The sequence below is a fragment of the Podarcis melisellensis genome (assembly GCF_964234715.1).
Source record: "Podarcis melisellensis genome assembly, chromosome: 11".
Taxonomy (NCBI): domain Eukaryota; kingdom Metazoa; phylum Chordata; class Lepidosauria; order Squamata; family Lacertidae; genus Podarcis; species Podarcis melisellensis.
Window position 1 is genome coordinate 5,142,817 of NC_138543.1, and position 25,550 is coordinate 5,168,366.

Genomic DNA, 25,550 nt, shown 5'->3' on the forward strand with positions numbered 1-25,550 from the left:
AATACAGAACGGCGATTAATGAGTGGCCGTCGCTGATTGGTCGTTGGCGACGCCCTCCGTAGGAGGAGCTGTCGCGGCGAGGGAAATAGACAAGCGGCTAAAGAGGCTGCGCGGCGGCCGACGGGAGCGGTAGTTTATTTTCCCTACATCGCGCGCGGAAAGGCGGGGGGACGGCTCCGCCAAGGACTCCACTTCCCAGGGTGCTTTGCAGCCACCTTGTCTTCCGATTGTTGTGAATATGTATCAGAATGTTAATGATTTGCTGCTGCTAAATTTGGTCAAAGGAGTCACCTCGCCAGAGCGCGTTGTTAGAGCTGCTCGGCGCGGTGGGTTTGGGTTGCCGCTGCGGTTTCGCGCGAGATTGTTCCGTCTTGCTCCCTGCAAGAGTTTGGACGGCAAAGGAGAGGATAAAAAAGAGGGAAATAAACAACTCCATCAACCGAGATCGCATTTCTTCTTTTTCAATTTTTAATTTTTTTTTCATTCAAGGGGAGGGAGAACAAGAGCCATTTAAAGGGGAAGAAGAAAACCAAACCACAACAAAAGGGTTCTTGCACTTAGACCTTGGAAGACGCGTGTAATTTACTCGGTGGGGAGAAAAGAGACGGGAGTGAAAACAACACCTTCTTTTCATCTCGGGAGTTCCTGGTGCCTTTCAAGAAAAAAGGATTCCTTCTCTCTCTCTCTCTCTCTCTCTCTCTCTCATCTGCCTCGTCGCGAAGGGCCAACAACTAAGATCAATAAAAGTTTTCAAACGGAAGAGGCGGCTGCGAGAGGCGGCATCTGCTGCGGGGAGGATCGCGCCTGGTATGAGCGGAGTTTTCCTCTCCCTTGGCTTCGCTCGCCCCCGAGGGGCACAGGCGGAGGCGGAGGCGGGTCAGCCGCGGTGAAGGCAGCGCAGCGTCGACCCTCGGACCGCCGGAGAGCGAGAGCCCGAGCCAGGAGGCAGCCGCGAATGAGCAGCCTGCCGCCCGCCGCCGGGACATCGCAAGCGGCACTTGCTGGGAGCTCCGCGGCGCCTGGACCTTCGGAGAGCGCCTAGGGCCCTGGGCGTGGGAGCGGCGGGCAGTGGCCGCAGCCTCGCCGGCGCGGCTGGTCGTTGGCCAGGGACGCCCCCGGGGAATGTTTCTCGGGTCCCCTTCTGCCGGGGACTCAGACGCCGCCGCCGCCTCTCGCGTGTCCCCCCCGGGGTGGGAAGGTGCGGCAGAGCCGGAGACGCTCCTGGCAGCGCCGGGCAGCCCCGTCCTCCGCCGCCTCCATCCCCTCCTTTGCATCGCTGCCATTCAAATCCATGAACCGAGTTTTCTTCCTGGCCCAGAGCACCCACTAAATCGGCTTGGATGATTCGCGATCTGAGCAAGATGTACCCTCAAAGCAGACACCCGGTGAGTAGCGAGGCTGGGGGTCCAGCAGCATCTCCCCCCCCCCCGCGACCCTCCTCCTCCTCCTCCCCCGAAAGTCTTGTTTACCAAACGGGAGGGGCGGAACTGTGCGGTCGGTCCGGGGAGCGGGGGGGGGAGGCTGGGGCCGGTGGACGAGAATAAAGACCGATCTCTTCCCCCCCCCCCTCCGCTTTGCCTCCCGCTTGGAGAAGGCAAATGAGCGAGGGAGGAGGAGGAGGAGGGTGAAGAGGTGGGAGGGAGAGTTGGGTGAAACAATTGAGTTGTAGCCATTTTCTTATTGTTGTCTTTGGCTTTCGAGGCTTGACGGTGTCGCGGGCTGGGTTCCTAGTACTTTCCGGCTTGCTTAGCCTTTGCAAGAGTCGCAGGCAAAGGAAGCGGAGGAGCCGTCCTCTTAATTCGGTTTAGCTGCCCAGTGCCTTGCTGCTGCCCATTTGCACCTTGCGGTTCCCTTTCCCCGCCCTCTGCCCCCTTCATCTCCCTCCGTGGGGCAACACAAGACCCCCCCCCTCCTTGAGCCCTTGGTCCTGCTGTGGGTTGGCTATAATGCTGGAGCGGGGAGATGAGCCGAGGAGCCGCCGCCTCCCTGGGAGGCTCCTGGAGGTGCGGACGAGGCTCCTCCGCCGCCGGGCGGGCGCGGGAGGCGAGCCGGACGGGCAGGATTGAAAGACAAAAACACTCGGCGTGTCGGTGCGCGCGCGCGCCCCGAGTGAGTTTTAATTGCTCTTTTCCTGATTGATGTCTGGGTGACCTCGGCAGGCATGTTTGCATGTGTTGTGCGCGCCAATGGCGAGGCTGGGCTGAGGAGTAATTAAAACATTTCCTTCTGATGACCGCTTCTAGGCACCGCATCAGCCTGCTCAACCCTTCAAATTCACCATTTCCGAATCCTGTGATCGGATTAAGGAGGAGTTTCAGTTTTTACAGGCTCAGTACCACAGGTAATGATGTTTACTTTCCCTGATCCTTGTGTTTGCTTATCTCTTGTCACTCCCCCTGCCCCTCCAGGCATGGGCATGTGTCTCTCTTCTCCTTTTAAAAAACCATACTCTTGTCTTCGTTGCAAAGAGACGGCATCTTCCCCGCCACTCTGCCAAACAAAACAAAGCGCAGCCTTCCCGGGTCACAGCCCTGATAGAAGGGTGTCATTTCATCTCCTTTATCTTGGCAAGGAGCTGTGCCCACTTGACTGAGGGAGGTTTCAAATGCTAGGAGTGTGCTTTTAAACATATCCCTGAATATGTTCATAAACACTTCATCAAAGGTACTTATTATTTTTTTTAAGTTCTTCTGAATTAATCCAGGTGGAGGAAACACACCTTTAAAAGGTTAGTCTTGGCAAATCTAAAAGCAAAACACAAATCAAAGTGCTCCTATGGATTGGGCAAAGCATCAGGAGCAAAGTGTTTGCGAATCAGGAGGTTTGGAAGCTGCTGGGCAAGGATTTCTGCCCCTCCCAGCCCCAGTTCTAGGGGTGTAAGCTAACAGGATTTGAAATCTCGCCCCCGCCCACCCCTGCACATCTTTGCTTAAATTAAATGTTTTGACCCCACTCCTTCATATCTTGCGTGACAATGTGCAGCGTCAGGTGCTGATAGAATGGAATTGGAGCTGGAGTGTTCTCTCATTATCCTTAGGGTAGAAGTACTTTTATACTCTTCTTGACAAACAACTCTCAAGATTGTTGCAACCTTAAGTGTGTGTGTGTGTTGGGGGTGGGGGACTGCAAAGAAGGCTTTATTGCTCAGAAGATGTCACTTGTAGATGCTGTTGTGCTGCTTCCTTTAAAAGCCTAAAACCTTTCAACCCTTTCTCTCTTGAGTGGTTACTCAAAGTTATATTGCCCGTTTAAGGGCAAGCGAGATCACACGTAAAGGCAGCTTAAGTAGTGGTCTTTTTGAAAGAATTCTACAATAGCAGGTGATATTTATCCTTCGAAGACAGTCAAGCCGTCTGCCTAAGAATTCCATTTTCTGACCTGTTTCCCTACCACCACCTCACCCACGCAAGATGCATTTGCCTGAAAACTTTCCTGCCTTTTGGTTTGAGCAAAGGACAAGTGGATCTTATCGACAAGGGAAATCATAGATTCGCTCTAACTACTTGAATTTGGCTTCTTATTGATATTACAGAGGATAACCTGCAGGGACTTTTCATATATCGAGAGGCTATGCAAAGGGGCGTTATTAAATACTCATGGATGTGTGTGTGCCTGTTTCTTTTTTTTTCTTGAACAGTTTAAAGCTAGAATGTGAAAAACTGGCCAGTGAAAAGACAGAGATGCAGCGACATTATGTCATGGTAAGCAAGCGGCATAACGAATTCAAAATGTCTATTAGGGTGGTATACGAACAGAGAGGAACACGAAGGTTGCTGGAGGCAGTCAGCTAGCTAGCGATAAGAGGCACTGTTGTGATGAAGGTTGCATTAGGAAACCTTGGCCCTGAAGGTTTTGCGCCTGCTTGTTATTAGGCGCTTTGACATAATTTTTCCTGCTCAGTGGAACAATCCACTTGGACTTTCTTGTGTGAAATGAGTGTGTTCACTCCAGCACCCAACGGGTCCTGCATGGCAGAAGGTCCTTGAAGATTCTTGGTGCTTTAAGTATAAATAATTCCTTACCCTTTGACATATTGATGAAAATATGATTAGCTGGTCAGAGGCGTATCCGAGTTTGCATGTAGTCTTCAAGACAAAAGCTTCCAATCTATGCTTCCACCTGCCATTGATTTGCAGAATAAATTTGTCCTTTCAGAGAAAGATATTTACATTTTAAGAGGCAAGACAAAGAGAACCAGCACTCTAATAAAAAGTCTTAGTTCTTAAACCTGTTGCTTAAGAGCTGCCAATTAAAGGCTTCATGGTTAATTGAGGACGTTGGTGACCAGAGTTTTTGTAGAAAGGACCTCTCCCCTCCCCAGTATGTATTTGTGGACTCCCTGCAGCAATGATTGGCATATGATGAAGTCTCTAAACACCTAATTTTCTGATGGATTGTGATGACACCCAAAGAGCTGTTTTCTATCTGCTCATCTGTTTATATGAGGAAATAATTGCTTTCTTTATGTGATGGAGTGACTGTTTTAAGGAGGACAGTAACCTTGAGATATGCCGCCTTCTAGCCAGAGCAAAAGCTATCCATCAAAGCTTCTATTCTGGCCTTCACGTGTTCTGGTGTTGCTTGTGCATATGGTACTAACTGGCGAAGCCGAGCTATCCTGCAATATAGGAACGCAGGGTTTTCCTTTTCTTTTTTTAACCACACACACAATTGTGTGTCTGCTTTGAATCTGAAACGCTCTGCTGTTTTATTTCTTTGCAAAGCCTATATTTGCTTGTAGTCATTTCATGTTTTTAATTTAAAATATCGAAAGAAAAGTCTCCTCTACATTGCTGATTTATGACCCTGTCTGCTTTCTAGCATTTCCAACATTTTACCATCTTAAATTGGTGCTGTGGAACAAAATGTATACTTGGGCTCTGTCTGATCTTTAATAATTGTATTTGTCATTTTTCCTTTCTGGTATGCATGTGTGTGATTTCCTTCACCCCCTCCTTTTTTTTGAGTGGTAGTTTAAACAAATGTAGAATTAAAAGCAGACTAACACAAATTAGGAATGTGTATGATTTGAGGAGATTCAGCTTAGTTACATTATGCTGCATATGCTTTCAAAAGATTGCAAATTCTGTGTGTTTGTATGATTACATATTCTAAAATGAGTTCATTTTCTTCTTTCTTCTTAGTATTATGAAATGTCCTACGGGTTGAACATAGAAATGCATAAACAGGTAGGCAACACATTCCCTCTTTTTGTAAAGTTACTGTTTTTTCCAATTTTTAATCCACTTAAACTACAGCACTTCTTTCATTCAATTGTAGACAAGACTTTGATATTTTTTTTGCTCACCGGGACAAACTGTGATTCTTTGAACGTGCCATAAGAGCCTATGCAGGCAGGTGTAGGTGGTCTTAATATTTTGCGAACATTCCCTAAAATGCCTGCGTTGGATTTGTGTTGGATAAATGCTTTTGGATTTAGTAACAGTTGTGTGAATAATCTCTGCCTGCAAGTAGTCCAGTTGTCGCCTGTTGATAACAAAATCAGAATTTTAGGTTCGAGCTGTTTGAGCTGAAGCCTACTGCCTTGTAGATGAGCTGATGGGCAGTGGACCTGAGACCAGTCTGTGTATGGTGAAGGGGCCAGTTGTCTTTTAAAGTTGTTGGATGTGTAAGTTGGTGAACTTCTTGATCTGTAGAATGAAAAAAGGAAGTTGATGCGGAATGAGAAAGCATGCCTCTGGGTCCTTTTATGTGGACCACCTCAGGAAATCCTGCGCTTCAGTGCTAAACACTCCATGGCAGATGAGCTTATACTGATGTGCCGCCCTGGTTGTAGACACCAGCAGTTAGGCTACGACTGGTAGGTTAATTTTTGTTTTTAGGTAAGTCACTGAATGAGGCTAACCTTTCCTGGTGAAGAAGTGTGATTAAACAAAGTTTTTTTAGAATTGTGTATTGCTGAAAGTTATGGCAAGGTGGTAATGGAAATCCTATAGCACTGCAGCATAATTCTGATCAAGTGTTGAATTCTGTACAGTATGTGAGAAAATTTGACTTCAGAATTTTGGTAACGGCTTCGTAGTTTGTTCCTGTATTTACACTTCTACGGGTTTGTCGCAATAGTTAACCTGCTAAACTGGACATAATAGTAACACACTGTCTAGTGTCTACTAGCTTAAATTTCCTATTCTGTGGCATAACAGGTTTTGCCTGCAATTCAGTTCATTTTAATTGCGCCAATTCAGATGTTGAGGACATGTGCAAGTATCCATAGGATTAATGGTTAATATTAAAAATTAATTAGTGCTGTGAGCTATTGGGAAGAATTGTTAGTGTCTATCGCGAGGAATTGTTCAAAACCTTTTGAAGTCGGAAAAACTTTGTTATGTCTTGAATTTGATGTAAAAACTCATCCATCTACCTTTTTTAAGGACAATAGAGTATTTTTGTATCTAAACAAAATTGGTAACCAAAATCCTCATGGATTAGCTTATGTGGTTTCTGGTATGTTTCTGGGCCATTAGCCGTTTGTTCAGGAACACATTGAGAATAATTTAATATATGTATGTAATCTTTTTCTTCTTCTTCCTCTGGGCATGGGGAACCTAGAAGGTGGAAAAGTCTAGATATAAAGTCTGTAATTGCACTGCCTCAGTTTAAAACAAAGAAAAGTGGGCTTTAATTTTATTTCAAATATTTCACATGGAAAACTGCTTGCATCAGGGTGCTCTGAGTAAATTTTATATTTAATTTGAAAATCTGCTGATTTTGAAGGATTGAGTTTAATTAGAGTATCGTTTTTCCATCGCTGTCATTTCTGTTCAGATTAGTAGTGTCAACACTCCACCTTTGCAGAAAACACTTCTTTTAATACTTTTTATCACATGCTGCTGACTCTAATGAAATGCAACAAAGAAAGTTCTTCGCAGAATTATCATTCTGAAGAATCTTATTGTCTTATCTCTGTTCCTCTGCAGTGTAATATGTGGGCTTGGTAATGTGGATGATGGCATTTCCCCACCCGCCTGCAACCCCGTCCAGTAAAGTTCCCCATCTGAGATCATGGAAATACTGAAAGCCTCCCTTGCTTAAAGCCACCTTCTTCAAAGGGGACAAAGCCTTCAGACCTCCGCCTCTTTGTCCTGCCCTCCCCCACCGCCCAAATTTTACCCAGTTGAGGCAGAGTGATCTGCTTTGGGGATTATTTGTGGGTTTTGCTCTTATATTCAATCACACAAAAATCCTGAGGGCAGTTTATCACATTATGGAATACAGACAGCTCTGCAAGCCACCTACTTATTATATTTCCTTTATTCCTGCCCCTCCTCCATTTCTCCCCCCGCCCCAAGAAAAAAGCACAGAGGCCTATCTATCTTTATTTGTTTTCCTAGGCAGACAGCCTTGGTTTCTCGTAGCTCCTTTTCCAGATGTAGTTGCTGGATGCCCTTGTAATGGAAAGCAGGCAATAATGGAGCGAAGTTGCCCTGCGGCATAATTGGGCCTAGTTCTCAAGATCAGGTTAGGCTTATTCGCTTATTAGATTTGTGTCTCGGCGGGTTCAAAAGTAGGGCTCCCTGGAGTCCCTGGAAGTACCCTAGTAATTGGTGGCCCTGGTATTTGAAACCTTTGTGTATTTTTCTGTTAAAACCTCTGTTCTTCTTGGCTGCTCCCAGCCACCAAGTATTTATTTTTAGAGAATTTTTTCATTGGAACAGAAAATGATGGCTGTGATGGAGTCATGACTCTGTGATTTAGCAAATTGATAAAAGGATAAATGCACATAGCTGGCTGGCGCTGTGTGTGTGCCTTGAGGGTGGGGGCGAAGAGGATGTGGCAAGGGTCCCCCCCCCTTCTTTCTCCTCCCCTTTCGCAAGGCTGATCATCAGTCATCCTGTGTTGATTTTGATAGAAGACTATTAAAGTGAAACCTATGGGGAATTTGTCATTCTGAAAGGAAAGCTAATGTAATTAGTACCAATTAAAGTACATTTAGCAAATTGGATTTAATCTTAATTAAGCCTGCATAATGTTGCCAATTTTTAACAATTATGTTTGAGAACATAATTAATTTAGATTTTGGTAACTGAGTAAATAGCATTAGACTGATAGAATTAGTTTTCTGAATTATTTAGGTTTATTAAAAAACAGACACCCAACAACCCTGGTGTGTGGCACAGAATTGTTGTTGTTTGTTGTTTTGCAATCTCTGCTAAAATCAGAAGAGTAGGATAAGTGTGTTGGGAGATGTCAGATTAAAAACTGGTGTTCGCCCCCCCCCCCTTTTTGTTTTTGCCTTGGGATGTGATGTGAAAAAAAATGTAAGCATTGCTCTCTATGGCAAGATGCTATTGATAAAGCTATGGTCCTGAATATTACTAAGAAGAAAATGCCTTGTATTCAGTAGGATTTATTTCCAATCAAGCATGCATGCAATTGTGTTGTTAACAGCATTAGTGTCCTGAAATATTTTTCGATTTTTTAATGGGCCAAACCTTCTTAAAAGCACATGCACACACCAGCACTTCTACATAAATTCAAAAACATATGGATGTGCTATTTCTCTGACTCTTTGGATTGTATTTTTGTTATTTTAATTAGTTGATAATGATAGGGTATAATGATCTCATCGTTTTAGTCAATTGGGAATTGAAGTGCTTTTACTCCAATATTCACTATTAAAATAAGAATTAGCCCTTGGCTGCAGATAAGACAGTTATGAATAGTACCAGTGGGAAGTTAAATAGGAGGCAAATATCATTCTCTGCGTGTGTGTTTTTTCTGAGTTGAGATTACAGTGGCCCTTTTGTTTTTCAGCAAAGCTCTTCCTAGTTGAAAGCATTCTCAGATAAACTGACTCCTTTTCCTATGGATATTTTCAGGAGATCAGACCTTGGAGCTGGACACAGGGACATGAATGGCATGATTTGTTTTCGTGCGTGCGTTTTCAGAACCATCACTGTACTCCCCTCTTTCCTTCCTCCCTTACATTGCAATCCATGTAAATTTTATTACAAGTCTTAGGCAACAACCATTTGAGTGCTTCTAAAATATTAATTGAGTAGAAATGAAAGGGCTCTGGCCAGCTGATAGGATATCATAATCGTAGCTGCAGTAGTCGATGGTAAATGATGATAAATGGCATTAGGAACCTTTTAGCAAACTGTAATAACTACAAGGAGGGAAGCGGTATGGATTTGCATTATATCTGATACCCTCTGGTACCAAGTGGATTGCCAATACTGCTTGTTTAGCATTTTCTAAGGGCAATAGGATATTGATTTCTGACTTACAAGGAACAGCTCTATTTTCACCATTGAAAAGTATTGCAGGTTGTTAAGAAGAAATTGACTTGAAGAGGCTTGACTGCTGCCCATCATGGAGCAAATAAAGCAAAACTGCCGAAGCATGGTGGTGCAGTGAGATGGGGCCCTCAGCAATTTGTTGCTATTAATTTACCATGCTCGACAGCAAATCAATCGGCATCTACTTCATCTGCTGGAGAAAATGCTGTCCAGGGCAGATAAAAGGCCCCGCATAGTACAGGGAATAAGGCTGGATTGGCCAAACAGAGGCTGCAGTTAATGTGTAAATAAGTGAAATCAAGGCAGCTCTTGCAGAGGAAGCTGTTTTTAATTAGGTTGGGGCTTTATAGTGAGCTATTTAAGAAAGTAGCATAGAGCTTGGAGGGGAGGAGTGGATTTATTGCCGACTGGGTTGATATATGGTTCGTATGACATCCTAGCCTTGAGCCTGCTTACTGCTGGAGCTTCAGTAAATTACTTTGGTAAAAGACCAAAGATGGAAATCCATTTGTTTAATTTAGAGCTGGATTTTGACTGTTTTTCATCTCTGGGGCCACAGAATGCTCATGTTGTTGAGAACTGCTGGTATATTCTCTAATGTAATGAAGGGTCAGTGTGTTGCTGAGGTCTCTGACTTAAAGGAGGGCTCACATCAACCCCTGACCCACCCGTAGTGGAAAGCCAGTTATTGTCTTGGTACCAGATCAGGGCTGCTCACCACCCCATCCTCAGGTACGCACATTTCCCTCTTTTTCCTAGAGGGGACAAAAGAGAGATCTGCCACCACATTCTGTGTGTCTGTCTGACAAGCAAACTGGAGCTGTTCCCAGCCATTCTTGGTGGCCTGTTGTCCTGAGTGGCAGAGTGTGTCTACCTGAGCAGGTGAGCGAAGCAGCTGCTGTTTGTTGGTTTGCAGCCTCTTCTTGCAAGTAGTAGCTGCCTCCACTTATACTCTGTACAAGCTTCCTTATTCACTCAAGTGTTGAGAACAGCTTGGTGTTCAGATTGGGACAGAACTCGCACGTGATCAAGGATCCTCTCTGTTGGGACGAGCGTCTCTCGCTACATTCTGAACACACAACTCTGTGATCTGTGGAAATTAAGGAAAAGGAGTGTAACTGTTTAAATGACATTTCTCTCTGTTTATCTTTCTGATTACCTGAAATGTTTTTGGATTGCACAAGGTTGCACAATGTATGTGTACTATATTGATCCGTAGCTGGAGAGATGCTGCCCGCTATTCTGGAGGAAAGCTGAGGAACCCACTAGAATTGCACCTCTTGAGTTTTCTCTCCATTTATAGACAGTAGGAAAGATTTAATTGAGATACCAGCAATGTAGTAGGAGCTGGCAGAAGAACTGGAATCTTTAACATCAGATACACTAGAAGTGAAAATGTAAAAGATTGTGGTGTCTCACAGTGTTAAGGTTCTAACCGTGTGATTTTCTAACCTTGAGATTTTCCATCAGGTTTTAAAATATAAAATGGGTTGACAAATCAGTATGAAGGCCAGACTTCATGTGTCCTAGTTTAAAATTATTAAGCATGTATTGTGAAACTGATTAAGCCAAAATAGCGCATTTTGGACCACACCTTCCTATCTGTGACATTTGGATCACAGAGCCCTCCTATGGCCACAGCTCTTTGGACATGGGAGGATGGGAGAAGCAAGGGTTTGTCAGCAGGAGGAGATTCTTGTAAACAGAGCCATACACTTGGGAACAGGAGCAGAGAATTTGAGAATGGGATATTCTTATTTGGTTTTTTTATGAAGTTGTATTGTTCCAAATTTAAAATAAAATGTACGTCTTTAATAAAATGAGGTTTGCTGTTGCAGGACCTCAGTTGCAGAGGCCTTAGTAGTTCCATAGTATCTTTCATTGCTGTAGCAGGAAAGGGATCAGTTACTCTTGGGATAGCTGCATTGAGGCTGATATGCTCTAAATACCAATTTGTCCCCCCCCCTTTTTTTGAAAGGCACTAATTTCCGCGCTGTATCACTCAGTTTAGCATAAGCCTCATTTACCTGCACTGCCTGGAAAGAACAGAATCATTTGTATAATTAGATTTTCATATATTTGAGAAATAATAAATAAATAATACTAAAAAAAGACTGCTTATACAACGTTCCATTGCCCCACAGATATGCATGGTGAATGGGATACCTATTTTGCCTTGATGCAGTTACACTGACATTTTGCAAAGCAAAAACATATGACATGGGTTAACATGGCCACATCCTTAAACATCCACAATCCAGATGTCTAAAGATTTAGCTCTTTTATCCGCACTTCACATACCGTGAGGGAGAAAAACTGATGTGGCAGCAGCAGCAGCGTACCAGTAGCAATTGAGCCCATTTGGTAAAAAGTTGGCTCATGCTACTTTTTAGGCTGCACGCAAGGCATTTTCCATAGTAAACACACAGAGTGTGAATAGCGGCACACCTTGAAACAGCAATATGATGTTTCCCTTTGTCAAACGTGATGGCTATGTACAGTCTGGGATGTTCTTGATGATACGAGTGAGTTTTCCATCATGTTTACCCATGTTCTTATTAATTGCTGCGTATTCATAAATAGAAATATTAGGGCTGATTGAGTTTGATTTCTTCTAATTATTCTGGTGCAATTAAACTTCATACTTGAAAAGTAAGAGAGACGAGTTTGTGTGACTCTGTGAGCTCAGTGCCCATTTGGAACTTAGTAGTTCTGAGCGCACTATTTTCTTCAGAAAGTGTTTGGCTACACGTTGGGAGAAAGTCATGCTATTGGCTCTCTGAAAAATTTGATGTCTGTGACGTGTAGTGAATGCCATTTATTCCATGCTTTTTTTGCACTACAAAGCAGAACTGATCTCAGCAGGTCTGATGCTAATTGGCAAACATAGGTCAGCTTGTAATGGTGAGCCTCTAATCAACAAAGCCTCTAATATTCCTCTTAATTGAAGAGTGTAAACACTGGACCAATTGTCAGTCCATTGAAGTTAAGACCTAAATATTTAGGCCAGCGTTGCAGCCTGTGAGTAACAGCCCATGAGGCTGGCATAACATCATATTTCTATATTGCACCGTTGCAACAATTGGTGACCACCATTCATTCTTCTAAACATTTATTCTACTGGGTAGCAAGTCTTTGGATTTGGATGCTGCATTTATAATCAACAGCTAGAAAAGCCATATTAAGGATCATTTTGTTTTTTTGTTTAGCTGGTGTCCTATGTTGTGATTTTTAACCAAGAAAAAGAATATAGATTCTCTTCTAATACTTCTGAACAGTTAAGCCCCCCCCCTACTTTTTTCTTTCTCTGATTTCCTTTGCAGACATGTGGGCTGGAGTTCTCCAGGTTAATATCCAGAGTGGTTTTGCCAAAGCAGCTGGTCATATTCCAGAGCAGGGTGGCCAATTAGGGATTTGTGGATCACAATACAGTTTTATCTGTCCTTCAGCAGTGCCTGTGAAATTTTTGATGGAGAAAACATACTGCATGCTATTTAACTCAGTGATCAGGACATTTTTGTTTTTTGAAAGTATTCATGTGTACATTTCCCTCTTTTAGCTTATAGAACCATAGAAATCTGGAACTGGAAGGAACTCTGAGGGTCATTTAATCCAACCAGCTGCAATGCACACACTAGTCTCCCATCCAACAGGAAACCATACTGGACCCCGCTTAGCTTTGCAAATGTGCTAAGAGTTTTATTGCTACACCACTAGGGGTTATGTAATGTCATGGTCATTCATTTCAATTAGTCTGGTCCAAATTAGAATGTGCTTGCCTTCAACCCAAACTCAAGTTGTCCTTTCATAGTCCTTTTGTGTGGGGTTTGATGTATCACTAAAAATAAATGTAGGAAGTTTACTTCATTTTCCTTTATAGACTCCAAATATTTACACATTTATTCCTACTAACTTAAACTATTTTGGAACATCTTCAGCTTATCATTCACTTGATAATTCAAATATTTATAGCCTGGACTGCTTTCAGTTTTTGGCTCTGTTAATGGTAAAAGACTGGAAATTAAGCCTTATGAGGAGCACTTGAAGGAGATTGGGTATGTTTTGCGTGGAAAAGAGGAGATTGAGTGGAGATATGATAGCCATATTTAAATATCTGAAGGACTGTCACATGGAAGAGGGAGCAAGCTTGTTTTCTTCTGCTCTGGAGGGTAGGACTCGGACCAATAGCTTCAAGTTATAAGGAGATTCTGACTAAACATTCAGAAAAAGCTTCTGGCATTAAGAGCTGTTCAACAGTGGAACAGACTCTCAACAGAGATGGTGGACTCTCCTTCCTTGGAGGTTTTTAAGCAGAGGTTGGATGGCCATCTGTCATGGATGCTTTAGCTGAGATTCCTGCATTGCAGGGGGCGGACTAGATGACCCTTGGAGTCCTGTTCAACTCTGATTCCACGATCGTTCCTCATAGCCATATCTAAAGTTACATTTCTGTTCTGACATTTTGAGAGATTTTAGGAAGTAGGTAGAATATGACTAACAATGCTCATCTTGATAAGGCAAAAGTAGCCAGATGTGATCTGAATTGTAGACTGTGGTAGATAAAATCTGGGGAGGTTAACCAGGCACTTTCTCAGGCTTCCATTTGACTGCTCATGTGTTCCCAAGTTGTGCGTCTTTGGTCATTATCTGATTGGTTTGTGGTGCCCCAGTTGTGGAATCTCCCCTAGGAGATATGGATTAAGGATCTCTGGACGGTTAAGTCCAGTCAAAGGTGATTATGGGGTTGCAGTGCTCATCTTGCTTCAGGCCAAGAGAGCTGGCGTTTGCAGAGAGATTTCCGGGTCATGTGGCCAGCATGACTAAACCGCTTGTGGTGCAACGGGACACCGTAACGAGCGCCAGAGTGCATGGAAACACCGTTTATCTTCCTGCCACAGCAGTACAGTGGTATCTCGGGTTAAGTACTTAATTCGTTCTGGAGGTCCGTTCTTAACCTGAAACTGTTCTTAACTTGAGGTACCACCTTAGCTAATGGGACCTCCTGCTGCTGCCGTGCTGCAGGAGCACAATTTCTGCTCTCATCCTGAAGCAAAGTTCTTAACCTGAGGTACTATTTCTGGGTTAGCGGAGTCTGTAACCTGAAGCATATGTAAGCTGAGGTACCACTCGCATTGGTATGCTTTTGAACTGCTAGGTTGGAGCTGGTACAGAGCGACGGGAGCTCTTTCCGATTGGCAAGTCCAAGAGGTTCAGTGGTTTGGACCGCAGTGCCACCCACAACCCCAGGACATTTTGGCACCTACCAGGCCTTTCCAAGTTGCTTCTGGCATTAGTGTTTATTGTTTGGAAAGCATTGAGTTGGTCCCAGAAGATGGTTTCTATGATGGTTCTTTAATTTATTTTAGGCATGTTTCTTATTTGTTCTTGTTTGTCTGTTAGGTTTCTTGCATTTTTATTAATTTGTAGGCCGCCCTGAGATCCTAGGATGGATAAAAATAGATGAAATAAATAACTCAAAATCATGAAAGTGTTGCCTGCTAAAATGAAGTCTTTTCAGGTTCTAAAATCATTTCTGACATGTGTTTGGAAATACTTGATTCGTTTCAAGGTCCCCTATGGTGATTGTGTGTTAGTCTGAAGGGCTCTGATGATGAACAAAATGGAGTCTTCCTTCCTTCCTTCATTTCATTCTTGTTTTCAGTAGTTGCTTTAGCACTGAAGGCACGAATACTCTGAGTGTGTTTTGTGTATCTATATTCGCTCAAAAGCCTCTCCTTGTCTGTGGTTACCTGATGTGTGAAAACACCCCATGCTTACACACCACAAAAGTTCTCATGTAAGCTTTTTCCCCCTTCTAAATAGGGATTTTATTGCAGGTTTAAAAAACCCGTAGAGATACTAGTTCTGATTTTGGTGATGCTTCTCCTTTTGAGGCCACATTTCCTGAACTTGTGTTTTCCCTTCCTGCTTTATACCAAAGGCAAGGTTGAGTTGGACCTGGTCAGCTGGGCTTGGGTACCCGCATCCTGGGCTGTAGTAATCACTGAACTTGATTGTCAAGGTCAGAAGGTTTTAGATAGATAGATAGATAGATAGATGATAGATAGATAGATAGATAGATAGATAGATAGATAGTTTCATTTTGGGTTCTTTTTCTCCATACATGAAAATTTGGAAGTATACTGATGTAACCAAAAATGCAGTTTGGTGTCGTCTGTGTCAGGAGTGGTCATGTAAATTCTGGGCCAGGCTGTTCTTAGGTTTGGTGCAGTGGTGAACTGAATGAGTTTGGATCCTGTTAAGACAAAGACCTTGTGGGTGGTGGTGGGCTTCCTGGGTCTGAGAATTGGGTAATTTGCTTGTTCTAGACAGGGTTGAAGGAACAAGTGCTTTTCATTTCAAAGTCACCACTGGGGACTGAAGTGACTCAGAACACCTTTCACCAGCTTTAGATGTGGTTGCTCTCACCATGCCTGATCTGCAATAGCCTTGCAATTCGTGCATTAGTGCTTTATAAAGCCCTTGAGGCTAGTTTGGAGGCGGCAACTAGAGCAGGATGCCATGGCTGGGTTGCTAAGTGCAGCCATTTACAGCAAGCATGAAACACTGCTTTTAAAAGAATTGCATTGGCTGCCAGCTGGCTACTGGGCCAGGTTTAGGGCAGTGATGTGTTTGCAGCACTTGTTGAAAAGCAACTTCTTGACTCAGGCCTTGGAGCTCATTAGTATGCCTTGTTGCATTTTAGTTAATTATGTATGTGACTGTATTTATTGCTCTTGTTTTCAATGCACTGTTGTTAATGAACTTCTATTTTAGTTGGCTGTAAACTGCCTTACTGTTTTCAAATAATGGGTGGTGCCTGAATGGTTTTAAATAAATAAATAGGAACAAGGGTAAGAAATATTTCCTCTCCAGTGAATACACTTGATAATAACCATCTCAAAATGCTTTCAATGCCTGCTTCTGCATTCAAGAATTGAGCCCTTCTTAGAAGGATGATAAAAGACTGCCACTGTATTATACAACTATGCAGGGCTTATTTTCAGCTGGAACTCACAGGAACTCAGTTCCACCACCTCTCATGTAGGTTCTGGCACCTGTCAGGTGGGCGCCAATGCCATTCTAAGAGAATGAGGGAGAAGTTCATGGTGAGTTCCGGCACCTCTTTTTCTAGAAAAATAGCACTGCAAGAATCAGTGCGCAGACTTGCTCCTCATACAGATTTATGCATGTATGTTTAAATGGAACTTACTCACAGGTAAGTGTGAAAAAGCTTGGCGCCTTAACTCAATCAAGCTAGATAATTTCTTCAACTGCACGACTGCATTCCTATTACTTAACTCTACATAACTCTATACGGTTTCCACGCTTGCCTTCTGGGGTAGCATGATGGGCCAACATACATTCTCCTTGGCTTTTTATACCATGACTGTTCTGTTTCCTCTTGGGGTGTGCAGTGTAAAATATCACACATGCCAGTTCTCTTTGTGGCTGTTAGGCCAGAGCCTCCACCCCACCGACCCCCCACATATTACTGTGTGCAATGCATCCCTGTGTGCCATAAGCTTTACTGCAACCTTCTAGAGAAATGTTCTCCTTGGTGGTATGTTTCTCTTTTCAACTTGTATGCCCGAGTCTCCAAATCCCCATATTCATTTTAGCTTGCAATTCCCCTTGCCACTTTATTTAGGAAGGTATTGAACAAAAATGAAAGGCTAACTAGATGATGGGAAGCCACTAACCCACTACTGGCCTCTAGCATCACCAGTATAGAAACAGTAAATAAGGCATATGGTAATGCTGTGGTTAATCCATCAACTGTGCTTTCAATTGCATCCTCAGGCCAGGGATGCAGATTTACTGTCTTAGAAAAGCATTTCTGAAAGCTGAGGGACCCGTTTCCCCTTGCCTTTTCAGAGTTTGGACCCAGAATCAACAAATCAAAATACAACAAGAGCAGCATATGCTCTCTGCAAAGACTTAATAAAACATTTTGGTACTTGTAGGCACTGACAGAAAAAAGCTGTGTGGAAATTTAATACTGCAGAGGGATGGTGAAATAGAATGGAAAAAAGAGTAATAAAAAAAAATATCCACCAGCTATAGGTTGAGGCTGTGTGTTGACGATAGAAGTGCAGTTGGGGGGTGTTATGAGTTGTGATTGCTACCTATTGAGGGGAGAGCAGATAGAGCTGAAGGCCACTGGGCCTTGTCAGTGTTTTTGTGTTGCACAGATAAAATGGGCTACAGAAGATTAATGTCATCACCGAGAGTCTGAGCCACTCAGTTTGATGACACTTGGCCTTCAGCCGTGCTTCAGTTCTTCCTCCTCTTCTTCCTTTTTTCAGGTGAGAAGTTCAGCGAGTGCAGTTTCTCCCGTCACGGTACTATTGTGTGAAATCCTGATGCTAGATGAAAGGAAGTCTGTAAAAATATTTATTTAGTGGCCAGACTTGTCACAGCTTGCGTCTATTAGGGAAGGGCCATGGCCTAGTGGTAGAGCATGATGTGCTTTGCATGCAGAAGGTGCCAGGTTCATTCCTTGGCATGCCCAGGTAGGGCAGGGGGAGACTCGCGTCTGAAATCCTGGAAAGCCATTCCTAGTGGGTGTGTTCTGTGCTGGTCCTTGGAGCCTGATTTGGCACAGGCAGGTTCCTGTGTTCCTATGAATTAGCAACCTTTTGGAACTTAAATGAGCCCCACTTAATGCAGCTTTCTGAAGCCCAGTTTGTTTGGCTTAATTGCTTTTCTTCATTGGAAGGATCTTTTTTATATTGGTGAGGAGACGGTGTCTTAACACTGTAGGAAAAGAGAGTTTAGCTAAGAAGTGACTGAAGGTGTAGTTTCAGCACAGAAGAAGAGAGGAGCAACACCCAAAAATAAAAAAAAACTGCAAAGCTCAACAGTGGAATTTATTTGCATGGCTTAATGTTCAAACATGAAATCTTAACCAGAAGCATCTTGCATTCCCTGTAGACGTAGGCCAGTCAGTAACCACAGCAGTTTGCTCAGCCCCATTCAAGCATAAAACAAGTTGCAATCTCTTTGCCTCCGGTGAAAGACAACGGCTATGTTCAGATTACCATATTTCAACTTGGGCACAAGTCATTTTGCGTTGCATGTAGTCCCTTCTCTTCTTCCTTCATGTGTACTTGAATGAAATAAGTCTCCAGTTAGGGTCGTAAACCAAGGGGAACCTTGATGCCACAGATGTTGCTGGACTCCCATCTCCACTTGCCATTGGCCACACTGGCTGCGGTTGATGAGAGTTGTAGTCCAACAACATCTGGAGGTCCACTGTCTTAAAAAATCATTCAAACTATGATTTAAGATCCTGGCTAACCATAGTTTCCAAGTTTGCTTGAAATGGTTCGGTGGAGACTTCTCGTTTCATATAGATGAGGAGAGAACATATTGTGCGTGTTGGCAAAAGACTCTAGCATATCTTGGTTTATTAAATTGAGATAGGATCTTTTGAACCCAACCCTATATGTTGAAATGCATTGAGTACATTAAGTATTGTAAGTCAATGCTACTTTTGAGTCCTGGCTTGAGACTTTGCTGCTTCTGTGTTTGTTTTTTTAAAATGTAGTTTCTTGTTGGCCACAGAAAAAATATTTCAACATGCATAGTAGAATTCTAGTTCCAAGTGATTGTTCTCATCTCATGTATTAATCCTTTGAGGAACTACTTCTGTAGCCAGCAAAATACCTGAGAACACAATCATGGGGTATTCTTGTTTTTACTGTATTCTAGTTCAAAAAAACATAGAAGTTGCAACTGGATTTAGAAAGTGTGGAGAAAAGCACTTGAGGGAATGGTTTGGCAAGAAAGGAGAATCTGATCAGGGAAGAATATTGTAGTTTGACGGTTGTGAATGAAAAGATAAAAATAACCCATCAGTTGAAATAACAAGGATGGAGGAGTCTAGGTTGATGTGAGGAGTAGGAGTGTTAAGTGATACTATTCAAGCTTAAAACAAGATCTGAAACAAATATTGGCAGAGATCTTTGATAAATTAGGAGTTTTTATTCAAGTAAATGAATATTTTGACTATGAGTGAAAAGCAGTGTTTGCTTTATCTCTACAATTAAAGTGGCATGTGTAGGACTTTTCTGCAATAAGTGATTCTGTGCAGATCACTGTGTTCCCAGGTACTTAAGTGCATTGTCTCTTTGTGTGTTTGCATATGTGAATTATGTTTAGTGCAATGTAATTATATATTTATGCCTTATTAGTCATGATAAAAAACAAAATGGGCCTTGTTAACTCACTGGGGTGGTGATTTGGTCCTTGCGCCATCAGCCTTTACCTGACACAGCTGTCTTGTAATTAACAATTGCTGCGGGGGCAATTGGGGGCGGGGCTTTGTGCTTCCTTACTGCAGACACACACCCAACTTGTGGATGGCAACTGGGGAGGAGGCTAGCATGGGATGTGACTGCAGGGGTGGGGGCCAGTGGGGAATTGCTAATCCCTGGTGGTTCTCTATCTAAGCCATGGCAGGTTTCTACAAGTGTGAAATGCAGACCAGAAGACACTGTCAGAATAGACACTGAATAGCACAAGTGAGAAATCTGTGGCCCAAGGCAGCAATTTATGGGTTGGCAAATAGTAATAATTTTCAACCTGTTTCTCAAATGTTACTTTTTGGTTGCACACGAGCTCTACATGATTGGCACATAGGTAGCAATTTAACATGCTATTTCTAAATGCCTCCAAAGGCTTCTGTGAGCCGGTATTAGGGCCAAGTGGTTTTTCCTCTGTGCTTAACAGCCAGGCCAGAACTGGCCAGTCGGAAGAAGCTTGGCTAGGAACTGGCCTAGCAGAAAAAAAGCAGAGCCCAAAGTTAGGAAATTGTGAATGTTGAAATGGATGCAGACACCAAACAGGGGGAAATGGAGGGGGAAAGTCTCAGATAAATGGGAGGATCCTAATCTCACAGGAGTGACCAAAGCACTTCTGGATTTCTGTGAGGGGGGAGAGACAATGTGCTTAAGATGCATTACCTCCCTTCCTACCCCCAACCCCAGTTTCTGGCGAACTGATGGAGGACGACTTGCTCCTCAAGTATTTGTAATCAGCAGTGCAAGATCTGGCAGTTGATGAGTCTCATTGCCCACTGAGATCCAGGGAGAAAGATGCAGCTGCGCTTACATGCTCCCATTCAATGTATCAAAGCCATTTGAGGCATGGCTGTCGCTGTAGCAGGGATGCTGTGGCCTTGCACCTTTCATTACTCTTACGCTGCGATTTGCACCTTCCCGATGTTGCATTGTGCTACTGCGGATGAAATAAGTTGTGGGTAAGGATAGAGTAAAGGAGGGAGAGGGAAAGAGAAAAGGGGGATAGATAGTGGGTGCAGGAGAGAGAGCCACATGCATTGTACAGGGGATGAGGGAACCTAGAAGAACAGGAGAAAGCAGGAGAGCGATTGGACAGATGCGGAAGAAGGCCCACCCCTTTCTCTATACCTGAAAGCGCTCTTTTCCCACCCCATTCTGTGTTCATGAGAATGCCATGGAGATAAGCAGCATGGTGGGTGGGTGGTCAAGAGAGAAATAAAACCTTCTATTTATTGATTTTGGGCCTGTGCGCTTCCTTGCGCCACTCTAAGCAGTTTTGGCAAACTAGCCCCCATAGTTATGCAGGCACAAAAGGCAGCGCGCATCAGGCGTAAGTCAATCAAAGTCTACACTGGAGTTGTGGTCTGAGGGAGGCTTGCAGAGAACAAGGAACAATGGGGAGAAATTACTTAATTAGTTTTCTCTACACGTCTCCGATTTCCCCGCAGTACCATTCACTCTGTATGACAGCCTTCCCATTTCACAGTACTCCCTTTGAAAGATGGCAGTGTATTAGCATGTGAGACAACTGAGTGCAAGGGGGAGAGAGTTCACCACAGCAGTGGCACTGTCTGCATTCTTCTTTTTAAAGAGAGAGGGGATATATCTACATATATATATATATATATATATATATATATATATATATATATATACATACACACACACACACACACACACACACACACACACGCACTAGATCTAGATCACATATGATGCGGCACAAAGTAAGACAGCTACTGTGAAGATAAAAGCTCGGAGCTGGACAAGGCCGCGGTGGCAGGCAAAAATGGTTCAAGCACATATATATCTATTTCAAATCTACCACATGCAGAGTTTAAAATGACTGTGTGCGTCTAAAGTTTAAGTCTACATCTTTGTCATGTTTATTAAGAGAGGCGTTGTATGCGTGGTTGACTTCCAATTTTGTGGCTTATTCACATGTTTTTGAAATAAATGATTAAGAGTCTCTCCAGGGAACTTGGCAATGACTCCACAGCATTCCCAGGCTTGTCTTGTGGGAAATGTCAGCTTTGGCCCTCTGCAAGTTGGGTTCAACTTATAGGTCTTGGCCATGTGTGTGGGCTTCAGGAAGTCTTCCTGTTCCAGTCACAGCACCCAGAGGGAGAGAGACTCCCTGGTGTGACTCTCTGGGCACCCACACTACTGTCCTTCTGCTGCTGGATGAGCACCTTCCTGTCCTCCCAGGCCTTTGAATAGCAATCCACCAGGTGCCGCATTTCTTGCACCAAGTTCCCCTTTGCTGGCTTTTGTGGTTTCAGGTGGTTTAGATAGTTTTCATGGCTGGGTTTTATGCTTATTTTAAGTTGTATTTTATTTTGGTTCTGAATCATATTTTTTCTGAATCACTTAACTTTATTGTTTGTGTGAACAGCCCTGTGAACTTGGTTAAATGGGCGGTGTGCAGATATAATTAAGAATAAGAATATAATTAAGAATAAGTTGGGGATAATAATGTGACTTGCCACATTGAGCTCTTGGGGACCAAACTGGTAAGGGAAGAATTATTATTACCCATCCTCTGTCCACCAGGTAACGTGGGAAGGAACTGAGAAACTGAGAGCATTACACCTGAAGGTAATCTGAAGGTAGCAGGCCTCACAGGAAGGCCTGCAGTAAGTCTCAGTTTGCGTAGTAGCAGATATCACAGCGGCAGTTAAAAACATTAAACAAGCAATAATGTGGTTTTCTGATTGTCTGTCATCTCATCTCTGGATGCCTCATGGTTAGTGTGACCAAAGTCTGACGAAAGTGGTTCTTTCTTCCCCTCCCATACCTCCATCCATTTTGATGTTATGGTGAATTATAATGCTTCGAGCCCACATGCCCCTCCCTTTTATCAGTTTTTAAGACATAAAGATAAATTTGCTTTTGACTTTTGGGAGGATCAGCAGAAGGAGACTCGTGCATAATCAGAGCTGCTTTTGTGTCTGCCTCGTTGACATGTAAAGAGATTTCGGTGTTATACTTGCAGCTGCTCTTGGAGCCGCAGTGGTTACGACAGGAAGGAAGTCTTCCCCATTCTAAGAAGAGGCAAGAAATTTTTCAACAAGGCAGAGGATCTGTGAGTGATGTGTACTTTAACTTGCAAAGGAGGAATTCACGTATCTCTGCTGCAGGTGGAGCAGAGATGCTAGTTTTCCTCCTTTCTGTGCCAGGCTGGAAAACACAGAGCAATTTGCCTATCCTGTCACCGCTTCTCTGCATATCTACGCTCGCCCTGAGTAAGTGACTGAAGTGATCTGCCATCTACTGTCACAAGAGAACTGGTGTGCTCCAGTGGTGAGAGCCAGTGTGGTGTAGTGGTTAAGAGCAGTGGACTCGTAATCTGGGGAACCGGGTTCGCGTCTCCGCTCTTCCACATGCAGCTGCTGGGTGACCTTGGGCCAGTCCTACTTCTCTGAAGTCTCTCAGCCTCACTCACCTCACAGAGTGTTTGTTGTGGGGGAGGAAGGGAAAGGAGAACGTTAGCCGCTTTGAGACTCCTGAAGGGGAGTGAAAGGCGGGATATCAAATCCAAACTCTTCTTCTTCTCTTCTATTTGGAACTGGGTAGTTAAACCAGGGTTCAAGCAGGAAGTTCCCTGGATGGCCTTGAGTGGAACTGATTGCATTCCTATCCCACCTTCTTCTCCAAGGAACTCAAGGTGGTGAACCTGGTTCTCCCCATTGCTGTTTTTCTGGCAGTAGTAAACAGTACAGTCATACCTCAGGTTGAATGTGCTTCAGGTTAAGCATTTTCGGGTTGCGCTCTGTGGCGACCTGGAAGTAATGGAGCACGTTACTTCTGGGTTTTGCCACGCGTGCATGCGCAGACGCTCAAAATGACGTCACACGCATGCGCGGAAGCGGCAAATCGTGACCCACGCAGACGCAGGTTGCATTCGCTTCGGGATGCGAACGGGGCTCTGGAACAGGTCTCATTCGCATCTAGAGGTACCACTGTACATAGAACTGGCACTTACCCCCCATCAAATCTTGTGATAAGGTAATGGAGGGTTGGGAGAGCATGCAAGCAACAGTGGCTGAAAGGAGGATTGTGAAAAGCAGGAGTGGTGGCTGTGGCGAGGAAAAGGAGGCCCTTGTTTGGGGCTGCGGTTTCTGCTCTCCGTCTCCCCCTCGTCTGCCTTGTAATGCACTCCCCCCCCCTGGACAAGTTGCTATGGTGCTGCCTCACTTTCCTCACTGCTCTGTGAGCGGCTGGGCAAGTGCCAGAGCTGGCTTCCTTTTCATCTCTACTTGCTGTTTTCATGTCTGCGGGGAGGAGAGAGAGAAGTGGGAGAAGGCAGGGGCCTCTGCTGCTAGCACCACCGCCCTCCACTCCAGGGGAGAGGAGCACGCAAAGTGGGGCAGGAGAGAGAGAGAAACGAGGGGGAAGAGTAGGCATGGCCAAACTTGGCTCGTCAGTTTTTTTGGGACTACAGTTCCCATCATTCCTGACCACTGGTCCTGTTAGCTAGGAGTTGTAGTCCCAAAACAGCTGGAGGGCCAAGTTTGGTCACGCCTGGGGAAGAGGATCATGGTGAGTACTGGTACCCCCCAACTTAGTCCCCATGACAACACTGTGAAGCAGGTTAACCCAAGAGGCAGTAACTGGCCCAAGGTGAGCTTCACAGCTGAGTGGGGAGATGAGCCCTTTAACCACTACACCACACACCTGTCTAGTGTGCAGGCAGGAGGGCCTTTTTAAAAATGTGGATGACCGTGACACCTGCTGGATATTCCTTGAATAAACTAGAGCTGAGCCAAAATGTGTCCTGGAGGAGCATCACTCTCCCCATCCCCTCCAATTACGTTAGGACTGGGGCAATAAATGAGTGCCACCTGAGAAATTGTTTGAGAATGTATTCTCCCCATTTAGCTGTGGTTTGCTGGGGCAGGTGAACTGGGCCAACGTTGACCAAAACGCCCTCATCCCTTTGTGACCTAAGGCAGTTCAGCCAGTCACTGCTAGTAACTTTATCACCGCCAGAAAGCCTTACGGTATATTGCTGCCTGTGCCCGGGCATATTCATGTTTATGGACATCTTATGGAAGAGAATTATGTAATGGGCCTCTGTCTTAAGTATTTCTTACGTGAACTTTGCTGTTGAGTCAGTTTCTCATCTGTGCATGAATGTGACCACTTTCCAGGAGCATGTACTCCTTAGGCCCTCCTCACTTCTTTGTGTGGCTGGCATCTGGTCATCATAACAGATATATTGATGTAAATTCCTTGCTATCTTAAAGGGCAAGAAACAGCACCTTATGAGTAGATGGCAGTAATAGGATCCATGGCTAATAGGCTCTTCCCTCTCACACCTGTCAGCAAGCCTACTGTTTTTTAGTTAGTTCTAAATAGGGACGCGGGTGGCACTGTGGGTTAAAGCCTCAGCTCCTTGGGCTTGCCGATCGAAAGGTCGGTGGTTCGAATCCCCGTGGCGGGGTGCGCTCCCGGTGCTCGGTCCCAGCGCCTGCCAACCTAGCAGTTCAAAAGCACCCCAGGTGCAAGTAGATGAATAGGGACCACTTACTGGCGGGAAGGTAAACGCCGTTTCCGTGTGCTGCGCTGGCTCACCAGATGCAGCTTTGTCACGCTGGCCATGTGACCCGGAAGTGTCTCCGGACAGCGCTGGCCCCTGGCCTCTTAAGTGAGATGGGCGCACAACCCCAGAGTCTGTCAAGACTGGCCCGTACGGGCAGGGGTACCTTTACCTTTACCTTTAAAATACATAAAAGCTGTACACTCTTAACAGAGGCGGGACATGGTCTGTGTAGCCCATCTCACATGTTCAAGGAATCCCTGTGTGCTTGAAGGTGCATGACCCCCCTCCCCTATTGATGACTGCTACAGCCTTAGTTTGCCTCTGCTCCCATTGAAAATGAGTTATAAAAAAGGATAGTTAGAGCTATCTTACTCTCGGTTGCTTTGTTCAGGATAACAGTGTTGGGTATTCGTTGATCCAATAATGTTGACCCAA

The 25,550-nt window shown here is 44.3% G+C and overlaps 1 protein-coding gene across 6 annotated transcripts in view; it reads left to right on the top strand.

Moving 5' to 3' along the window:
• The first annotated feature begins 998 nt into the window (after positions 1-998).
• Positions 999-25,550, top strand: part of LOC309380518 (transducin-like enhancer protein 4) — a 132,095-nt gene continuing 107,543 nt past the window's right edge. For 4 of the 6 annotated variants that reach the window (XR_014172956.1, XR_014172957.1, XR_014172958.1 and 1 more), the window contains exons 1-4: positions 999-1,385; positions 2,244-2,341; positions 3,638-3,701; positions 5,145-5,189. Coding sequence is in view for 1 of the 6 variants with exons in the window: in XM_081930545.1 (XP_081786671.1) it covers positions 1,341-1,385; positions 2,244-2,341; positions 3,638-3,701; positions 5,145-5,189 (252 nt within the window). In the remaining 5 variants the exon portion in view is untranslated. Of the gene's footprint in view, positions 1,386-2,243; positions 2,342-3,637; positions 3,702-5,144; positions 5,190-25,550 lie in introns of those variants that run through there. The other 2 variants (XR_014172959.1, XR_014172960.1) reach the window with 2 other exon arrangements.